This window comes from Pelobates fuscus, chromosome 3 (assembly GCF_036172605.1).
Source record: "Pelobates fuscus isolate aPelFus1 chromosome 3, aPelFus1.pri, whole genome shotgun sequence".
NCBI classification, from domain to species: domain Eukaryota; kingdom Metazoa; phylum Chordata; class Amphibia; order Anura; family Pelobatidae; genus Pelobates; species Pelobates fuscus.
This window is the reverse complement of record NC_086319.1, coordinates 405497228-405512564: the sequence shown is the minus strand read 5'-3', so window position 1 is coordinate 405512564 and position 15337 is coordinate 405497228. Positions and strand designations below refer to the sequence as shown.

At 50.1% G+C, this 15337-nt stretch overlaps 1 protein-coding gene across 10 annotated transcripts in view; it reads right to left on the bottom strand.

The window, feature by feature from the left end:
* MINK1 (misshapen like kinase 1) overlaps positions 1 to 15337 on the bottom strand; it is a 110596-nt gene that overhangs the window by 47882 nt on the left and 47377 nt on the right. For all 10 annotated transcript variants that reach the window (XM_063449735.1, XM_063449736.1, XM_063449737.1 and 7 more), the window contains exons 2-3: positions 13913 to 13978; positions 2110 to 2166 (exon numbers count right to left, since the gene is read on the bottom strand). In XM_063449735.1, coding sequence (XP_063305805.1) covers positions 2110 to 2166; positions 13913 to 13978 — 123 coding nt within the window. The remainder of the gene's footprint in view (positions 1 to 2109; positions 2167 to 13912; positions 13979 to 15337) is intronic.

Here is a 15337-nt window from a genome sequence, read left to right as displayed (position 1 = left end):
TGGCACCAGGCTGCCAACATGACCCCTCTTCCCTCCATGTGTTTCCCTGAGGACGCTTTAATATTACTCCTCCTCCAGCAAGGAGTGTTGTTGGAAGCAAACGTAGATCAGGCTGAGGGAGATCTTGGCCTCAGCGCTGGAAACTAAGAAGGTTTTAGCAAATTTAGTGTTTCTTTGTTTTGGTGGGTGCATGGGGCGATCAGGCTAGGAAGGATTACCTCCAGCAGCCTCACTCACTAACATGTCACCAGCTATTCTAAAAACAGGAATTCTGGGCTGGCTAATCTCAATTCTCTACAACTTTCATGGTTTGATGATTGGAATAACCCTTTAACCCCTTAAGGACCAAACTTCTGGAATAAATGGGAATCATGACATGTCACACATGTCATGTGTCCTTAAGGCGTTAAAGCCAATGGTGCAAAATTTGTGCAAAGTAAAGGTTCTCACTTTTGCCACCAACATGTCACAAAGTAGCCTACAGTTTGAAGCTGTCGATCGTCAATTCTGTGCAAATGTCATTGCACAGAATTGCATTCATTTGTTAAGAGTGGACGTCTTCACCAAATGTAACGCATGGTAAGACCACCAGACAGCATGGGAGCCTGGAGGGATCCCAGGTAGGAAGCCAAACCGTCGCTAAACAGTTTCCACATAACCTGGGCCAGGTACTCTTGGCATTATAACCACCATAGAGTGACAGAGGACATGAGACATAGAATAATCTTGTTCATAGTATCCCCTACAATCCTCAATACTCCAAGGTCTGAAAAATGGCCAACTGATGGTACTTTCCAACTCTGTACCCTGCCACAAAGCTGGATGACATCTGCCAGTTTAATCAGACTACCCCAGTGCCAGCTGATTGGTACAGCACACATTGAATAAGGAATGGTGAGAGCACTAACTCCTTCACTTCCAAATACTGCTACAGAGCTTTATTTACCTGGCACATAAAGGGCCAATGTGAGTACATAGCCATCATTCTGGGACTATATTCATTGCGCACACAGGCCTGGCAGGATCTGTATTAAAATATGCATAGCACTGGTTTACTGCATGATTAACCAGCGTTATAAAGGCAGATATACACAGACTAGCGCCATCCAGTCTATAAAGGACAAAGATGCCCGTGGCATGCCAGGGCTATTACACAGAATGAACTCTTCTTCATCACTATAATCAGTACATAACTGGATACTGCCACTGTGCACTGCTAAATAGAAAACCATGGCAACAACATGGTAGCAACAGCAGGAAATCCACAGGTTCAACAGGTTTGGCTCATCTGTGAAGATTTATTGGAAACAGAAACCTACTGGTACATAAAAACATAAATGTTTCAGCCAAAGGCCTTAGTCGTGTATGATGTATGATTAGAGAGACACTACAGAACCCTAACCCCTAAAACACTTCACCTTGCTGACTTGTGTTAACCTTTTTATTTTACAAAAAGTGCAGATTTTATTAGAAATTGTCACTTTTATTAATGGAACCTGTTACACCCCCCTGGCTGTCAATCATATAGAAGGTTCTGTTACTTCCTGGTTTGGATAACTCAGTGGAGATAAATTGAAGAGGCAGCAATTGCCAAGAGCACCTACCTTGAAAACACTGCTCATTAATCTGCATTGGGAAGTCTGTGATTGGACAATTACATAAAGTCTGGGCGGGGTTAGAAGGGGAGGGCTTGAAAAGGCTGCAGATAAGAGAACTGTAGCTTGCAAGCTGTTTTTAGATATAACCCCAACAGAATTTTTTTTTTATAATTATATATGGGGGAAAAATTAATAATTAAAATGCATGCATATTTTCATTAGGCGGTATATAAACTGAACAACTATATTTTATTTTTAATTTGAGCAGTGTAGTGTCCCTTTAAGGTCCCTGGCTGAAACATAGGTTTTATTTTATGTTCCTGTTTCCAATAAATCTTCACTGATGTTCTGTAACCTGCACTATTGCAACTGTTTTGGAGGTAGCGGTCCTCCACCACGGTGTACCAGCTTGGGCTTTGGATCTTCACTTCACTTCCCTAGCGTGCAACACCACACTACTAAACAAAACATATCAGCATAGACACGTTAATTATACGAATCCAGATATTACCTCCGTCACGTCCATGACCTTGATTGCTGCCAGCTGACCGGTCTTGACATGGCGACCCTGGTAAAAGGATAAATGCAAGTCACAGGCTGCTAGAACATCACGGACAAACACATACTTAGGACATTTCCAAGAGCTTGCACTCACTTTATTCCCTGAGTGACAGGCTCTGATCCTAGTGGTATGACTAATGACTATAGGTTATCACCTGCTTCTCCCCTGCGATCTTGCCTACACTAGCTGCGCATGGCATGTCAAAGGCTGTTTTGTGGAGACACAATGCTTAAAGGGACACTAAATTCACCAAAACAACTTCAGCTTAATGAAGCCGTTTTGGTGTATAGATCATGCCCCTGCAGTCTCAATGCTCAATTCTCTGCCATTTACGAGTTAAATCACTGTTTATACAGCCCTAGTCCCATCTCCCTGCATGTGAGTTACACAGCCTTCCTAAACATTTCCTGTAAAGAGTCATCTAATGTTTACACTTCCTTTATTGCAAATTCTGCTTAATTTAGAATTTCTTATCACCTGCACTGTTAATAGCTTGATAGACTCTGCAGTAATCTCCTGTTTGTAGTTAAAGTTCAATTTACAAAGCAGGAGATTAAAACTTCAAAAGTGAGTTACATCTGATTGAAAATGAAACCATTTTATTTTCATGCAGGCTGTGCCAGTCAAAGACAGGGGAGGTGTGGCTAGGGCTGCATAAACAGACATAACATTTATTTCACTCTAAAATGCCAGAGAATTGAGCAGTGAGACTGCAGAGGCATGATTTATACACACAAAAACTGCTTCATTAGGCAAAAGTTGTTTTGGTGACTATAGTGTCTCTTTAAGCAGTAATCCAGAGGGTTACTCATGCACTAACATAGCCTCGTCAATGAGATTGGATAAAGCACTTACTAAAGAGACGCTCTAAGCACCGTGCAGAGAGCGCAGATTATCTTATCATTGCAGCTAAAAACTGTCCCATCCATAGCAGGACTATATCAGCTTTACTATTTCTGTCCATTTTCTGTTCTCGGTGGGAATATCAACATGTTAATCATCATACATTATTATTATTATTATTATTATCGCCATTTATATAGCGCCAACAGATTCCGTAGCGCTTTACAATATTTTGAGAGGGGGGGGATGTAACAATAAATAAGACAATTACAAGAAAACTTACAGGAATAATAGGTTGAAGAGGACCCTGCTCAAATGAGCTTACAGTCTATAGGAGGTGGGGTATTAGAAACATTAGGATAGGAAATATCAAGTAGGAGTGAAGCAGAGCTGGAGGAGAGAGCAAAGCACTATCCCATAGGAGAGCAAGAGACAGGTATGTAAGGGAGAGATTACTCTGGGAGGCCATACGCTTTCCTGAAGAGATGGGATTTAAGGCCCTTCTTAAATGATTGAAGACTAGGGGAGAGTCTGATGGCAGTAGGCAAGTTATTCCATAGGAGAGGAGCCGCCCGTGAGAGGTCCTGCAAGCGTGAGTTGGCCGTACGGGTGCGAGCAGCGGTCAGGAGGTGGTCGCGGGCAGAGCGGAGGGTACGAGGAGGGGCATACCTCTGGATCAGTGAAGAGATATAAGAGGGGCTGGAATTGTTCAGTGCTTTAAATGTATGGGTTAGCACTTTGAATTGACTCCTATAGGATACAGGGAGCCAATGTAAGGACTGGCAGAGGGGCGAGGTGTGAGAGGACCGACTGGATAGGAAAATCAGTCTAGCTGCAGCATTCATTACAGACTGTAGCGGGGCAGTACGGCTTTTGGGGAGAACAATCAGGAGAGGGTTACAGTAATCCATGCGGGAAATTACTAGAGCATGAACAAGCTCCTTGGTAGCATCTTGCGTAAGAAAGGGGCGGATGCGGGCTATGTTTTTGAGTTGGAACCTACAGGACTTGGCAACAAACTGGATGTGAGACTCAAAGGTGAGACCAGAGTCAAGTATGACGCCAAGACAGCGCGCTTGTAGGGATGGACTTATGTGGATATCACGGACTTGAAGGGAGAGTGAGAGAGGAGGATCAGTATTAGGAGGAGGAAAGACAAGGAGTTCAGTTTTAGAGAGGTTAAGTTTGAGAAAGCGTGACGACATCCAGTCAGAGGTGGAAGAGAGGCAAGCAGTGACACGTTGCAGGACAGCAGGGGAGAGGTCCGGTGAGGAGAGGTATATCTGAGTGTCATCAGCGTACAGGTGGTAGTTGAATCCAAAAGAGGCAATAAGTTTTCCAAGAGAGGCAGTATAAAGAGAAAATAGAAGGGGACCAAGGACAGAGCCTTGGGGAACTCCAACCGAGACAGGGCGAGGGGAGGAGGTATCCTTGGAAAAGGAGACACTAAATGAGCGTTGGGAGAGATAGGAGGAAAATCAAGAGAGGACAGAGTCACAGAGACCGAGTGATTGAAGAGTTTGAAGGAGGAGGTAACTTGATTGACGGCCGACTGCAAAGGTCAATGTCAGGTTTACAAAACATAGTTTATTTACTATTTTTTCCCCAAAAAGGGTAAAATACCGCATGCTGTTTCACACAGCAAACAATCTGTTACAGGTCACAAAGTATGGCTATAATCCAATAACAAATAATAAACAGCTAAATGTCCTATAGCCAAGTAATAGACTCTGGATACCATACTGCGCTAGATTTCTATAGAAACAGAACTGACATTGGACGACTAACAGTGATAGGAGTTGTTTATATTCAGTTCAATGTCCTTTACATTTATACAGAATACATGACTAATAGTGGATTTACCCTCTAAAGGGGGAACAACACGAAATGTACCTCAACACCAACAAAAGGAAGAAAAAGCCACATTCCATCACTGTGGCCTTCTTGTACAAGTAGCTTAGGCGACAAGACCACTTATGCAAATAGGGATCATGTGACATCAGTGAAATGAAACGTTTTAAAGGGAAAGAACAACAACTTGCACATGGATTGTACTGTCGGTCACCCTGCAGGGGGAGGGACAGGCTCATAGCTCCTACTGTCTGTCACTGTGTCACCCTGCAGGGGGAGGGACAGACTCATAGCTCCTTCTGTCTGTGTCACTGTGTCACCCTGCAGGGGGAGGGCCAGACTCATAGCTCCTTCTGTCTGTGTCACTGTGTCACCCTGCAGGGGGAGGGACAGACTCATAGCTCCTTCTGTCTGTGTCACTGTGTCACCCTGCAGGGGGAGGGACAGACTCATGGCTCCTTCTGTCTGTGTCACTGTGTCACCCTGCAGGGGGAGGGACAGACTCATAGCTCCTTCTGTCTGTGTCACTGTGTCACCCTGCAGGGGGAGGGACAGACTCATAGCTCCTTCTGTCTGTGTCACTGTGTCACCCTGCAGGGGGAGGGACAGACTCATAGCTCCTTCTGTCTGTGTCACTGTGTCACCCTGCAGGGGGAGGGACAGACTCATAGCTCCTTCTGTCTGTGTCACTGTGTCACCCTGCAGGGGGAGGGACAGACTCCTAGCTCCTTCTGTCTGTGTCACTGTGTCACCCTGCAGGGGGAGGGACAGACTCATAGCTCCTTCTGTCTGTTTCACTGTGTCACCCTGCAGGGGGAGGGACAGACTCATAGCTCCTTCTGTCTGTGTCACTGTGTCACCCTGCAGGGGGAGGGACAGACTCATAGCTCCTACTGTCTGTGTCACTGTGTCACCCTGCAGGGGGAGGCACAGACTCATAGCTCCTTCTGTCTGTGTCACTGTCACCCTGCAGGGGGAGGGACAGACTCATAGCTCCTTCTGTCTGTGTCACGGTGTTACCCTGCAGGGGGAGGGACAGACTCATAGTTCCTACTGTCTGTGTCACTGTGTCACCCTGCAGGGGGAGGGACAGACTCATAGCTCCTTCTGTCTGTGTCACTGTGTTACCCTGCAGGGGGAGGGACAGACTCATAGCTCCTTCTGTCTGTTACTGTGTCACCCTGCAGGGGGAGGGACAGACTAATAGCTCCTTCTGTCTGTGTCACTGTGTCACCCTGCAGGGGGAGGGACAGACTCATAGCTCCTTCTGTCTGTTACTGTGTCACCCTGCAGGGGGAGGGACAGACTCATAGCTCCTTCTGTCTGTGTCACCGTGTCACCCTGCAGGGGGAGGGACAGACTCATGGCTCCTTCTGTCTGTGTCACTGTGTCACCCTGCAGGGGGAGGGCCAGACTCATAGCTCCTTCTGTCTGTGTCACTGTGTCACCCTGCAGGGGGAGGGACAGACTCATAGCTCCTTCTGTCTGTGTCACTGTGTCACCCTGCAGGGGGAGGGACAGACTCATGGCTCCTTCTGTCTGTGTCACTGTGTCACCCTGCAGGGGGAGGGACAGACTCATAGCTCCTTCTGTCTGTGTCACTGTGTCACCCTGCAGGGGGAGGGACAGACTCATAGCTCCTTCTGTCTGTGTCACTGTGTCACCCTGCAGGGGGAGGGACAGACTCATAGCTCCTTCTGTCTGTGTCACTGTGTCACCCTGCAGGGGGAGGGACAGACTCATAGCTCCTTCTGTCTGTGTCACTGTGTCACCCTGCAGGGGGAGGGACAGACTCCTAGCTCCTTCTGTCTGTGTCACTGTGTCACCCTGCAGGGGGAGGGACAGACTCATAGCTCCTTCTGTCTGTGTCACTGTGTCACCCTGCAGGGGGAGGGACAGACTCATAGCTCCTTCTGTCTGTGTCACCCTGCAGGGGGAGGGCCAGACTCATAGCTCCTTCTGTCTGTTTCACTGTGTCACCCTGCAGGGGGAGGGACAGACTCATAGCTCCTTCTGTCTGTGTCACTGTGTCACCCTGCAGGGGGAGGGACAGACTCATAGCTCCTACTGTCTGTGTCACTGTGTCACCCTGCAGGGGGAGGCACAGACTCATAGCTCCTTCTGTCTGTGTCACTGTCACCCTGCAGGGGGAGGGACAGACTCATAGCTCCTTCTGTCTGTGTCACGGTGTTACCCTGCAGGGGGAGGGACAGACTCATAGTTCCTACTGTCTGTGTCACTGTGTCACCCTGCAGGGGGAGGGACAGACTCATAGCTCCTTCTGTCTGTGTCACTGTGTTACCCTGCAGGGGGAGGGACAGACTCATAGCTCCTTCTGTCTGTTACTGTGTCACCCTGCAGGGGGAGGGACAGACTAATAGCTCCTTCTGTCTGTGTCACTGTGTCACCCTGCAGGGGGAGGGACAGACTCATAGCTCCTTCTGTCTGTTACTGTGTCACCCTGCAGGGGGAGGGACAGACTCATAGCTCCTTCTGTCTGTGTCACCGTGTCACCCTGCAGGGGGAGGGACAGACTCATGGCTCCTTCTGTCTGTGTCACTGTGTCACCCTGCAGGGGGAGGGACAGACTCATAGCTCCTTCTGTCTGTGTCACTGTGTCACCCTGCAGGGGGAGGGCCAGACTCATAGCTCCTTCTGTCTGTGTCACTGTGTCACCCTGCAGGGGGAGGGACAGACTCATAGCTCCTTCTGTCTGTGTCACCCTGCAGGGGGAGGGACAGACTCATAGCTCCTTCTGTCTGTGTCACTGTGTTACCCTGCAGGGGGAGGGACAGACTCATAGCTCCTACTGTCTGTGTCACTGTGTCACCCTGCAGGGGGAGGGACAGACTCATAGCTCCTTCTGTCTGTGTCACCGTGTCACCCTGCAGGGGGAGGGACAGACTCATAGCTCCTACTGTCTGTGTCACCCTGCAGGGGGAGGGACAGACTCATAGCTCCTTCTGTCTAGGTCACTGTCACCCTGCAGGGGGAGGGACAGACTCATAGCTCCTTCTGTCTGTGTCACCGTGTCACCCTGCAGGGGGAGGGACAGACTCATGGCTCCTTCTGTCTGTGTCACTGTGTTACCCTGCAGGGGGAGGGACAGACTCATAAGTCCTACTGTCTGTGTCACTGTGTCACCCTGCAAGGGGAGGGACAGTCTCATAGCTCCTTCTGTCTCTGTCACTGTGTTACCCTGCAGGGGGAGGGACAGACTCATAGCTCCTTCTGTCTGTGTCACTGTGTCACCCTGCAGGGGGAGGGACAGACTCATAGCTCCTTCTGTCTGTGTCACCCTGCAGGGGGAGGGACAAACTCATAGCTCCTTCTGTCTGTGTCACCGTGTCACCCTGCAGGGGGAGGGACAGACTCATGGCTCCTTTTGTCTGTGTCACTGTGTTACCCTGCAGGGGGAGGGACAGACTCATAGCTCCTTCTGTCTGTGTCACTGTGTCACCCTGCAGGGGGAGGGACAGACTCATAGCTCCTTCTGTCTGTGTCACTGTATCACCCTGCAGGGGGAGGGACAGACTCATAGCTCATTCTGTCTGTGTCACTGTATCACCCTCCAGGGGGAGGGACAGACTCATATCTCCTGTCTGTGCAGGGGGAGGGACAGATTCATAGCTCCTACTGTCTGTGTCACTGTGTTACCCTGCAGGGGGAGGGACAGACTTATAGCTCCTGTCTGTGTCACTGTGTCACCCTGCAGGGGGAGGGACAGACTCATAGCTCCTTCTGTCTGTGTCACCCTGCAGGGGGAGGGACAGACTCATAGATCCTTCTGTCTGTGTCACCCTGCAGGGGGAGGGACAGACACATAGCTCCTTCTGTCTGTGTCACTGTGTCACCCTGCAGGGGGAGGGACAGATTCATAGCTCCTACTGTCTGTGTCACCCTGCAGGGGGAGGGACAGACTCATAGCTCCTTCTGTCTGTGTCACTGTGTCACCCTGCAAGGGGAGGGACAGTCTCATAGCTCCTTCTGTCTCTGTCACTGTGTCACCCTGCAGGGGGAGGGACAGACTCATAGCTCCTTCTGTCTGTGTCACTGTGTCACCCTGCAGGGGGAGGGACAGACTCATAGCTCCTTCTGTCTGTGTCACCCTGCAGGGGGAGGGCCAGACTCATAGCTCCTTCTGTCTGTTTCACTGTGTCACCCTGCAGGGGGAGGGACAGACTCATAGCTCCTTCTGTCTGTGTCACTGTGTCACCCTGCAGGGGGAGGGACAGACTCATAGCTCCTACTGTCTGTGTCACTGTGTCACCCTGCAGGGGGAGGCACAGACTCATAGCTCCTTCTGTCTGTGTCACTGTCACCCTGCAGGGGGAGGGACAGACTCATAGCTCCTTCTGTCTGTGTCACGGTGTTACCCTGCAGGGGGAGGGACAGACTCATAGTTCCTACTGTCTGTGTCACTGTGTCACCCTGCAGGGGGAGGGACAGACTCATAGCTCCTTCTGTCTGTGTCACTGTGTTACCCTGCAGGGGGAGGGACAGACTCATAGCTCCTTCTGTCTGTTACTGTGTCACCCTGCAGGGGGAGGGACAGACTAATAGCTCCTTCTGTCTGTGTCACTGTGTCACCCTGCAGGGGGAGGGACAGACTCATAGCTCCTTCTGTCTGTTACTGTGTCACCCTGCAGGGGGAGGGACAGACTCATAGCTCCTTCTGTCTGTGTCACCGTGTCACCCTGCAGGGGGAGGGACAGACTCATGGCTCCTTCTGTCTGTGTCACTGTGTCACCCTGCAGGGGGAGGGCCAGACTCATAGCTCCTTCTGTCTGTGTCACTGTGTCACCCTGCAGGGGGAGGGACAGACTCATAGCTCCTTCTGTCTGTGTCACTGTGTCACCCTGCAGGGGGAGGGACAGACTCATGGCTCCTTCTGTCTGTGTCACTGTGTCACCCTGCAGGGGGAGGGACAGACTCATAGCTCCTTCTGTCTGTGTCACTGTGTCACCCTGCAGGGGGAGGGACAGACTCATAGCTCCTTCTGTCTGTGTCACTGTGTCACCCTGCAGGGGGAGGGACAGACTCATAGCTCCTTCTGTCTGTGTCACTGTGTCACCCTGCAGGGGGAGGGACAGACTCATAGCTCCTTCCGTCTGTGTCACTGTGTCACCCTGCAGGGGGAGGGACAGACTCCTAGCTCCTTCTGTCTGTGTCACTGTGTCACCCTGCAGGGGGAGGGACAGACTCATAGCTCCTTCTGTCTGTGTCACTGTGTCACCCTGCAGGGGGAGGGACAGACTCATAGCTCCTTCTGTCTGTGTCACCCTGCAGGGGGAGGGCCAGACTCATAGCTCCTTCTGTCTGTTTCACTGTGTCACCCTGCAGGGGGAGGGACAGACTCATAGCTCCTTCTGTCTGTGTCACTGTGTCACCCTGCAGGGGGAGGGACAGACTCATAGCTCCTACTGTCTGTGTCACTGTGTCACCCTGCAGGGGGAGGCACAGACTCATAGCTCCTTCTGTCTGTGTCACTGTCACCCTGCAGGGGGAGGGACAGACTCATAGCTCCTTCTGTCTGTGTCACGGTGTTACCCTGCAGGGGGAGGGACAGACTCATAGTTCCTACTGTCTGTGTCACTGTGTCACCCTGCAGGGGGAGGGACAGACTCATAGCTCCTTCTGTCTGTGTCACTGTGTTACCCTGCAGGGGGAGGGACAGACTCATAGCTCCTTCTGTCTGTTACTGTGTCACCCTGCAGGGGGAGGGACAGACTAATAGCTCCTTCTGTCTGTGTCACTGTGTCACCCTGCAGGGGGAGGGACAGACTCATAGCTCCTTCTGTCTGTTACTGTGTCACCCTGCAGGGGGAGGGACAGACTCATAGCTCCTTCTGTCTGTGTCACCGTGTCACCCTGCAGGGGGAGGGACAGACTCATGGCTCCTTCTGTCTGTGTCACTGTGTCACCCTGCAGGGGGAGGGACAGACTCATAGCTCCTTCTGTCTGTGTCACTGTGTCACCCTGCAGGGGGAGGGCCAGACTCATAGCTCCTTCTGTCTGTGTCACTGTGTCACCCTGCAGGGGGAGGGACAGACTCATAGCTCCTTCTGTCTGTGTCACCCTGCAGGGGGAGGGACAGACTCATAGCTCCTTCTGTCTGTGTCACTGTGTTACCCTGCAGGGGGAGGGACAGACTCATAGCTCCTACTGTCTGTGTCACTGTGTCACCCTGCAGGGGGAGGGACAGACTCATAGCTCCTTCTGTCTGTGTCACCGTGTCACCCTGCAGGGGGAGGGACAGACTCATAGCTCCTACTGTCTGTGTCACCCTGCAGGGGGAGGGACAGACTCATAGCTCCTTCTGTCTAGGTCACTGTCACCCTGCAGGGGGAGGGACAGACTCATAGCTCCTTCTGTCTGTGTCACCGTGTCACCCTGCAGGGGGAGGGACAGACTCATGGCTCCTTCTGTCTGTGTCACTGTGTTACCCTGCAGGGGGAGGGACAGACTCATAAGTCCTACTGTCTGTGTCACTGTGTCACCCTGCAAGGGGAGGGACAGTCTCATAGCTCCTTCTGTCTCTGTCACTGTGTTACCCTGCAGGGGGAGGGACAGACTCATAGCTCCTTCTGTCTGTGTCACTGTGTCACCCTGCAGGGGGAGGGACAGACTCATAGCTCCTTCTGTCTGTGTCACCCTGCAGGGGGAGGGACAAACTCATAGCTCCTTCTGTCTGTGTCACCGTGTCACCCTGCAGGGGGAGGGACAGACTCATGGCTCCTTCTGTCTGTGTCACTGTGTTACCCTGCAGGGGGAGGGACAGACTCATAGCTCCTTCTGTCTGTGTCACTGTGTCACCCTGCAGGGGGAGGGACAGACTCATAGCTCCTTCTGTCTGTGTCACTGTATCACCCTGCAGGGGGAGGGACAGACTCATAGCTCATTCTGTCTGTGTCACTGTATCACCCTCCAGGGGGAGGGACAGACTCATATCTCCTGTCTGTGCAGGGGGAGGGACAGATTCATAGCTCCTACTGTCTGTGTCACTGTGTTACCCTGCAGGGGGAGGGACAGACTTATAGCTCCTGTCTGTGTCACTGTGTCACCCTGCAGGGGGAGGGACAGACTCATAGCTCCTTCTGTCTGTGTCACCCTGCAGGGGGAGGGACAGACTCATAGATCCTTCTGTCTGTGTCACCCTGCAGGGGGAGGGACAGACACATAGCTCCTTCTGTCTGTGTCACTGTGTCACCCTGCAGGGGGAGGGACAGATTCATAGCTCCTACTGTCTGTGTCACCCTGCAGGGGGAGGGACAGACTCATAGCTCCTTCTGTCTGTGTCACTGTGTCACCCTGCAAGGGGAGGGACAGTCTCATAGCTCCTTCTGTCTCTGTCACTGTGTCACCCTGCAGGGGGAGGGACAGACTCATAGCTCCTTCTGTCTGTGTCACTGTGTCATCCTGCAGGAGGAGGGACAGACTCATAGCTCCATCTGTCTGTGTCACCCTGCAGGGGGAGGGACAGACTCATAGATCCTTCTGTCTGTGTCACCCTGCAGGGGGAGGGACAGACTCATAGCTCCTTCTGTCTGTGTCACCGTATCACCCTGCAGGCGGAGGGACAGACTCATTTCTCCTGTCTGTGTCACCCTGCAGGGGGAGGGACAGACTCATAGCTCCTTCTGTCTGTGTCACTGTGTCACCCTGCAGGGGGAGGGACAGATTCATAGCTCCTTCTGTCTGTGTCACTGTGTCACCCTGCAGGGGGAGGGACAGACTCATAGCTCCTTCTGTCTCTGTCACTGTGTCACCCTGCAGGGGAAGGACAGACTCATAGCTCATTCTGTCTGTGTCACTGTGTCACCCTGCAGGGGGAGGGACAGACTCATAGCTCCTTCTTTCTGTGTCACTGTGTAACCATGCAAAGAGACTGATTAATATTCATCTAAAGAGAATAAACAAAGGCAGTCATCATGGGGAGTTTGGAGAATTGTCACCTCACCTATGGCATGATGATGGCAATTAAAGGGCCATAGGTTACCCTATAGCACTCCTTTTTTTAGGCAGGGTGTTTGGGGAATGGTAGATTACAATATATGACCAAAAGAATAAGCAGTCACATTATAAATAAGCCAAGATTAATGACAAGTGGCACCCACCTAACCAAGAGTTTATACCTGGATACATTAATCCTGACACCAATTCACTTTGTGTGTCTGTGTTTGCGAAGTTCAGACAGTTCTATCTTAAGAGTCATGCTGGGTAGGTTGGGCGTTGTGACAGCAGTAAACAGAGATTTTGTTATAATCCATTTGCATAAGTGGTCACTGTGTCCACACATGGTTACCAACGCTATGGAACCAGCTGATCTCAAGCTGTTGATGACAATGCCCACAATCCTTCAGAATCAATCTAACTCTAACTGGACAGGCACAAGGTCTGGGACATCGTTCAGGCTGCGAGAAAAAAATCTGGGCATTGAGGGGTTAAACAAAGACCCCTCAGTGGGTTCTGTACTCACAGACTGTTTGCTGTTGCTAAGGACATTTTTCCTCCTCACTCCCCCTCACTCCTCCTCTGTACTCATTGCATGCTTATTGTGCACTTTCTGTAGCACAGCTTCCTCTGTGCCATTCTCTACACAATGTGGGTGAGGGCTGGCAGGCTGGCACAATGATGGTGTGCAGCCTGCCTGTGTGCAGGGTTCGGGGGTGTACGACTGTACAGAAAGGGGGATACTGCAATGTACAGCCAGCAGTATAGAGAGAAGTATACCGTCAGAAGGTATAGAAATTTAAGCCTGTACAGAGAGGAGTATCCTGTCAGTAAGGAATGAACAGCAGTGTATATCTGTGCAGCTGTGTTATACTGTCAGTAAAGTATGGTTGTTGAGAGCCATGTATACTGCCAACAAGGAGGGTATAGGAATGTTTAGCTGTACAGAGAAGGGTATGTACTGCACACTTTCAAGAATATTTTGCAATTCCTCCATTGGAGGGAAAAACACATTATTTTGGGGTGCACAAGTAGAGGAAGTATAACTTAGGGGTGCTCCAGGAAAGGCCTGTGTATTTTAGAGTAGTAAAGGGGCACGCCTTACCTTATACACCTGCCCATACGTTCCATTTCCAACCACTTCAACCAACTCAAAAATGCCAGCAGGATCCTGCAAGAGATTGGGAAACATTAGAACGGCAATACATACACAGGGAAAAGCTTGTGTGTACGGCCTGTATATTAGCACCTGTACAGTGGAGAAGAGCTGACACTCTATAAATAAATCACCAGGAGTAGCAGAGTTTGATGCAGTTTTATGCGTTTGTTACTGTGGGAGGTTTGTCAATAAATGAGAATATTGGCAGTGACGTCCGGGCCGCCCCCTCTCTGCAGGTATATACAATCATCCCTATATATAGCAGCTACCAGGCAGAGCTGTTACTATGCAGGGCTCAACGCGTGCAATTACACAGCCCTCCATTAATGTTACAGGAGCAGAACCAGAGGTGATCGCAACCCACGCATGGCACGCCATTATACAGGGGTCAGATCTTATTAAGAACATATTAATCTTTATCAATGTTACATCCAACAATGTTATTCTTTATTATTAAGAACAACCACGAATATCTACAGAGAATGTTAAACAAGGATAAATAAAAGGGAAACAGAGCGGTTATACTTAAACTCCGTACACAGTGGTCAAGTGGTTTTATTACAAGGATCATTTTATTACGTGACCAGAAACTTCATATTTAGCAATTCTCTCCTTTCTGTATTCCAATAGCAGCACAGATTATAACACAAACTATTAACCAAGTAAACACAAGTACCATACAGGTCAGGGTATTGCGTTTTTTTTTCCATTTTCTTGAGTTTATATGAATTTTATTTTTGTTCATAGTAGTTGTAGCTCTCTTTCAGTGGTTTCCCCTCTCAGTCCCCGTGATCAGTTCAGACTATTTGTGGCTTGCTCACTCCCTTACACCTCTCCTGTCAGCCGGTCACATCTTATTACTTCACACTCTTTCTTCGAGCACCGCAGTGGACGTGCCGTGACTCTGCTTTTTCTCTCCTTTTGGGGCTGTTCTTGGGCGCTGGTACTTTAAAATGGAGAACCACCTTCTACTCAAAAATGATTGGTTAAAGCCACCTCAACCTTATTCCTAACCTCTTCAAATCACCTTAGGGAAATGGGTGCAGGTGACTGCTCACCTTGGCGGAAGTTGACCCTAAGTTTCGGGTTCACTCTGCCTGCAAGCCTTTAGGTCAGGCGCTTCTTTATCAACCATTATGCGGTCATCAGACTGGTCTCTGGAAAAAAATTCCAGAATATTTAGGGTTTTGAAAAAGTCTCATACAGAAAAGAAACGTGTAGACATACGGTCCATTTATTTGCTCCCCCTGCTCAGCCGCTTTGACTGTGTGACACACAACGGCTTTTGCTCACTTGAGCGGCACAACATAGTGTTGTAGTGACAACCGATTGAACTTCATCTCATTGTTTGATTTTTTTTTTCTTGTTTGC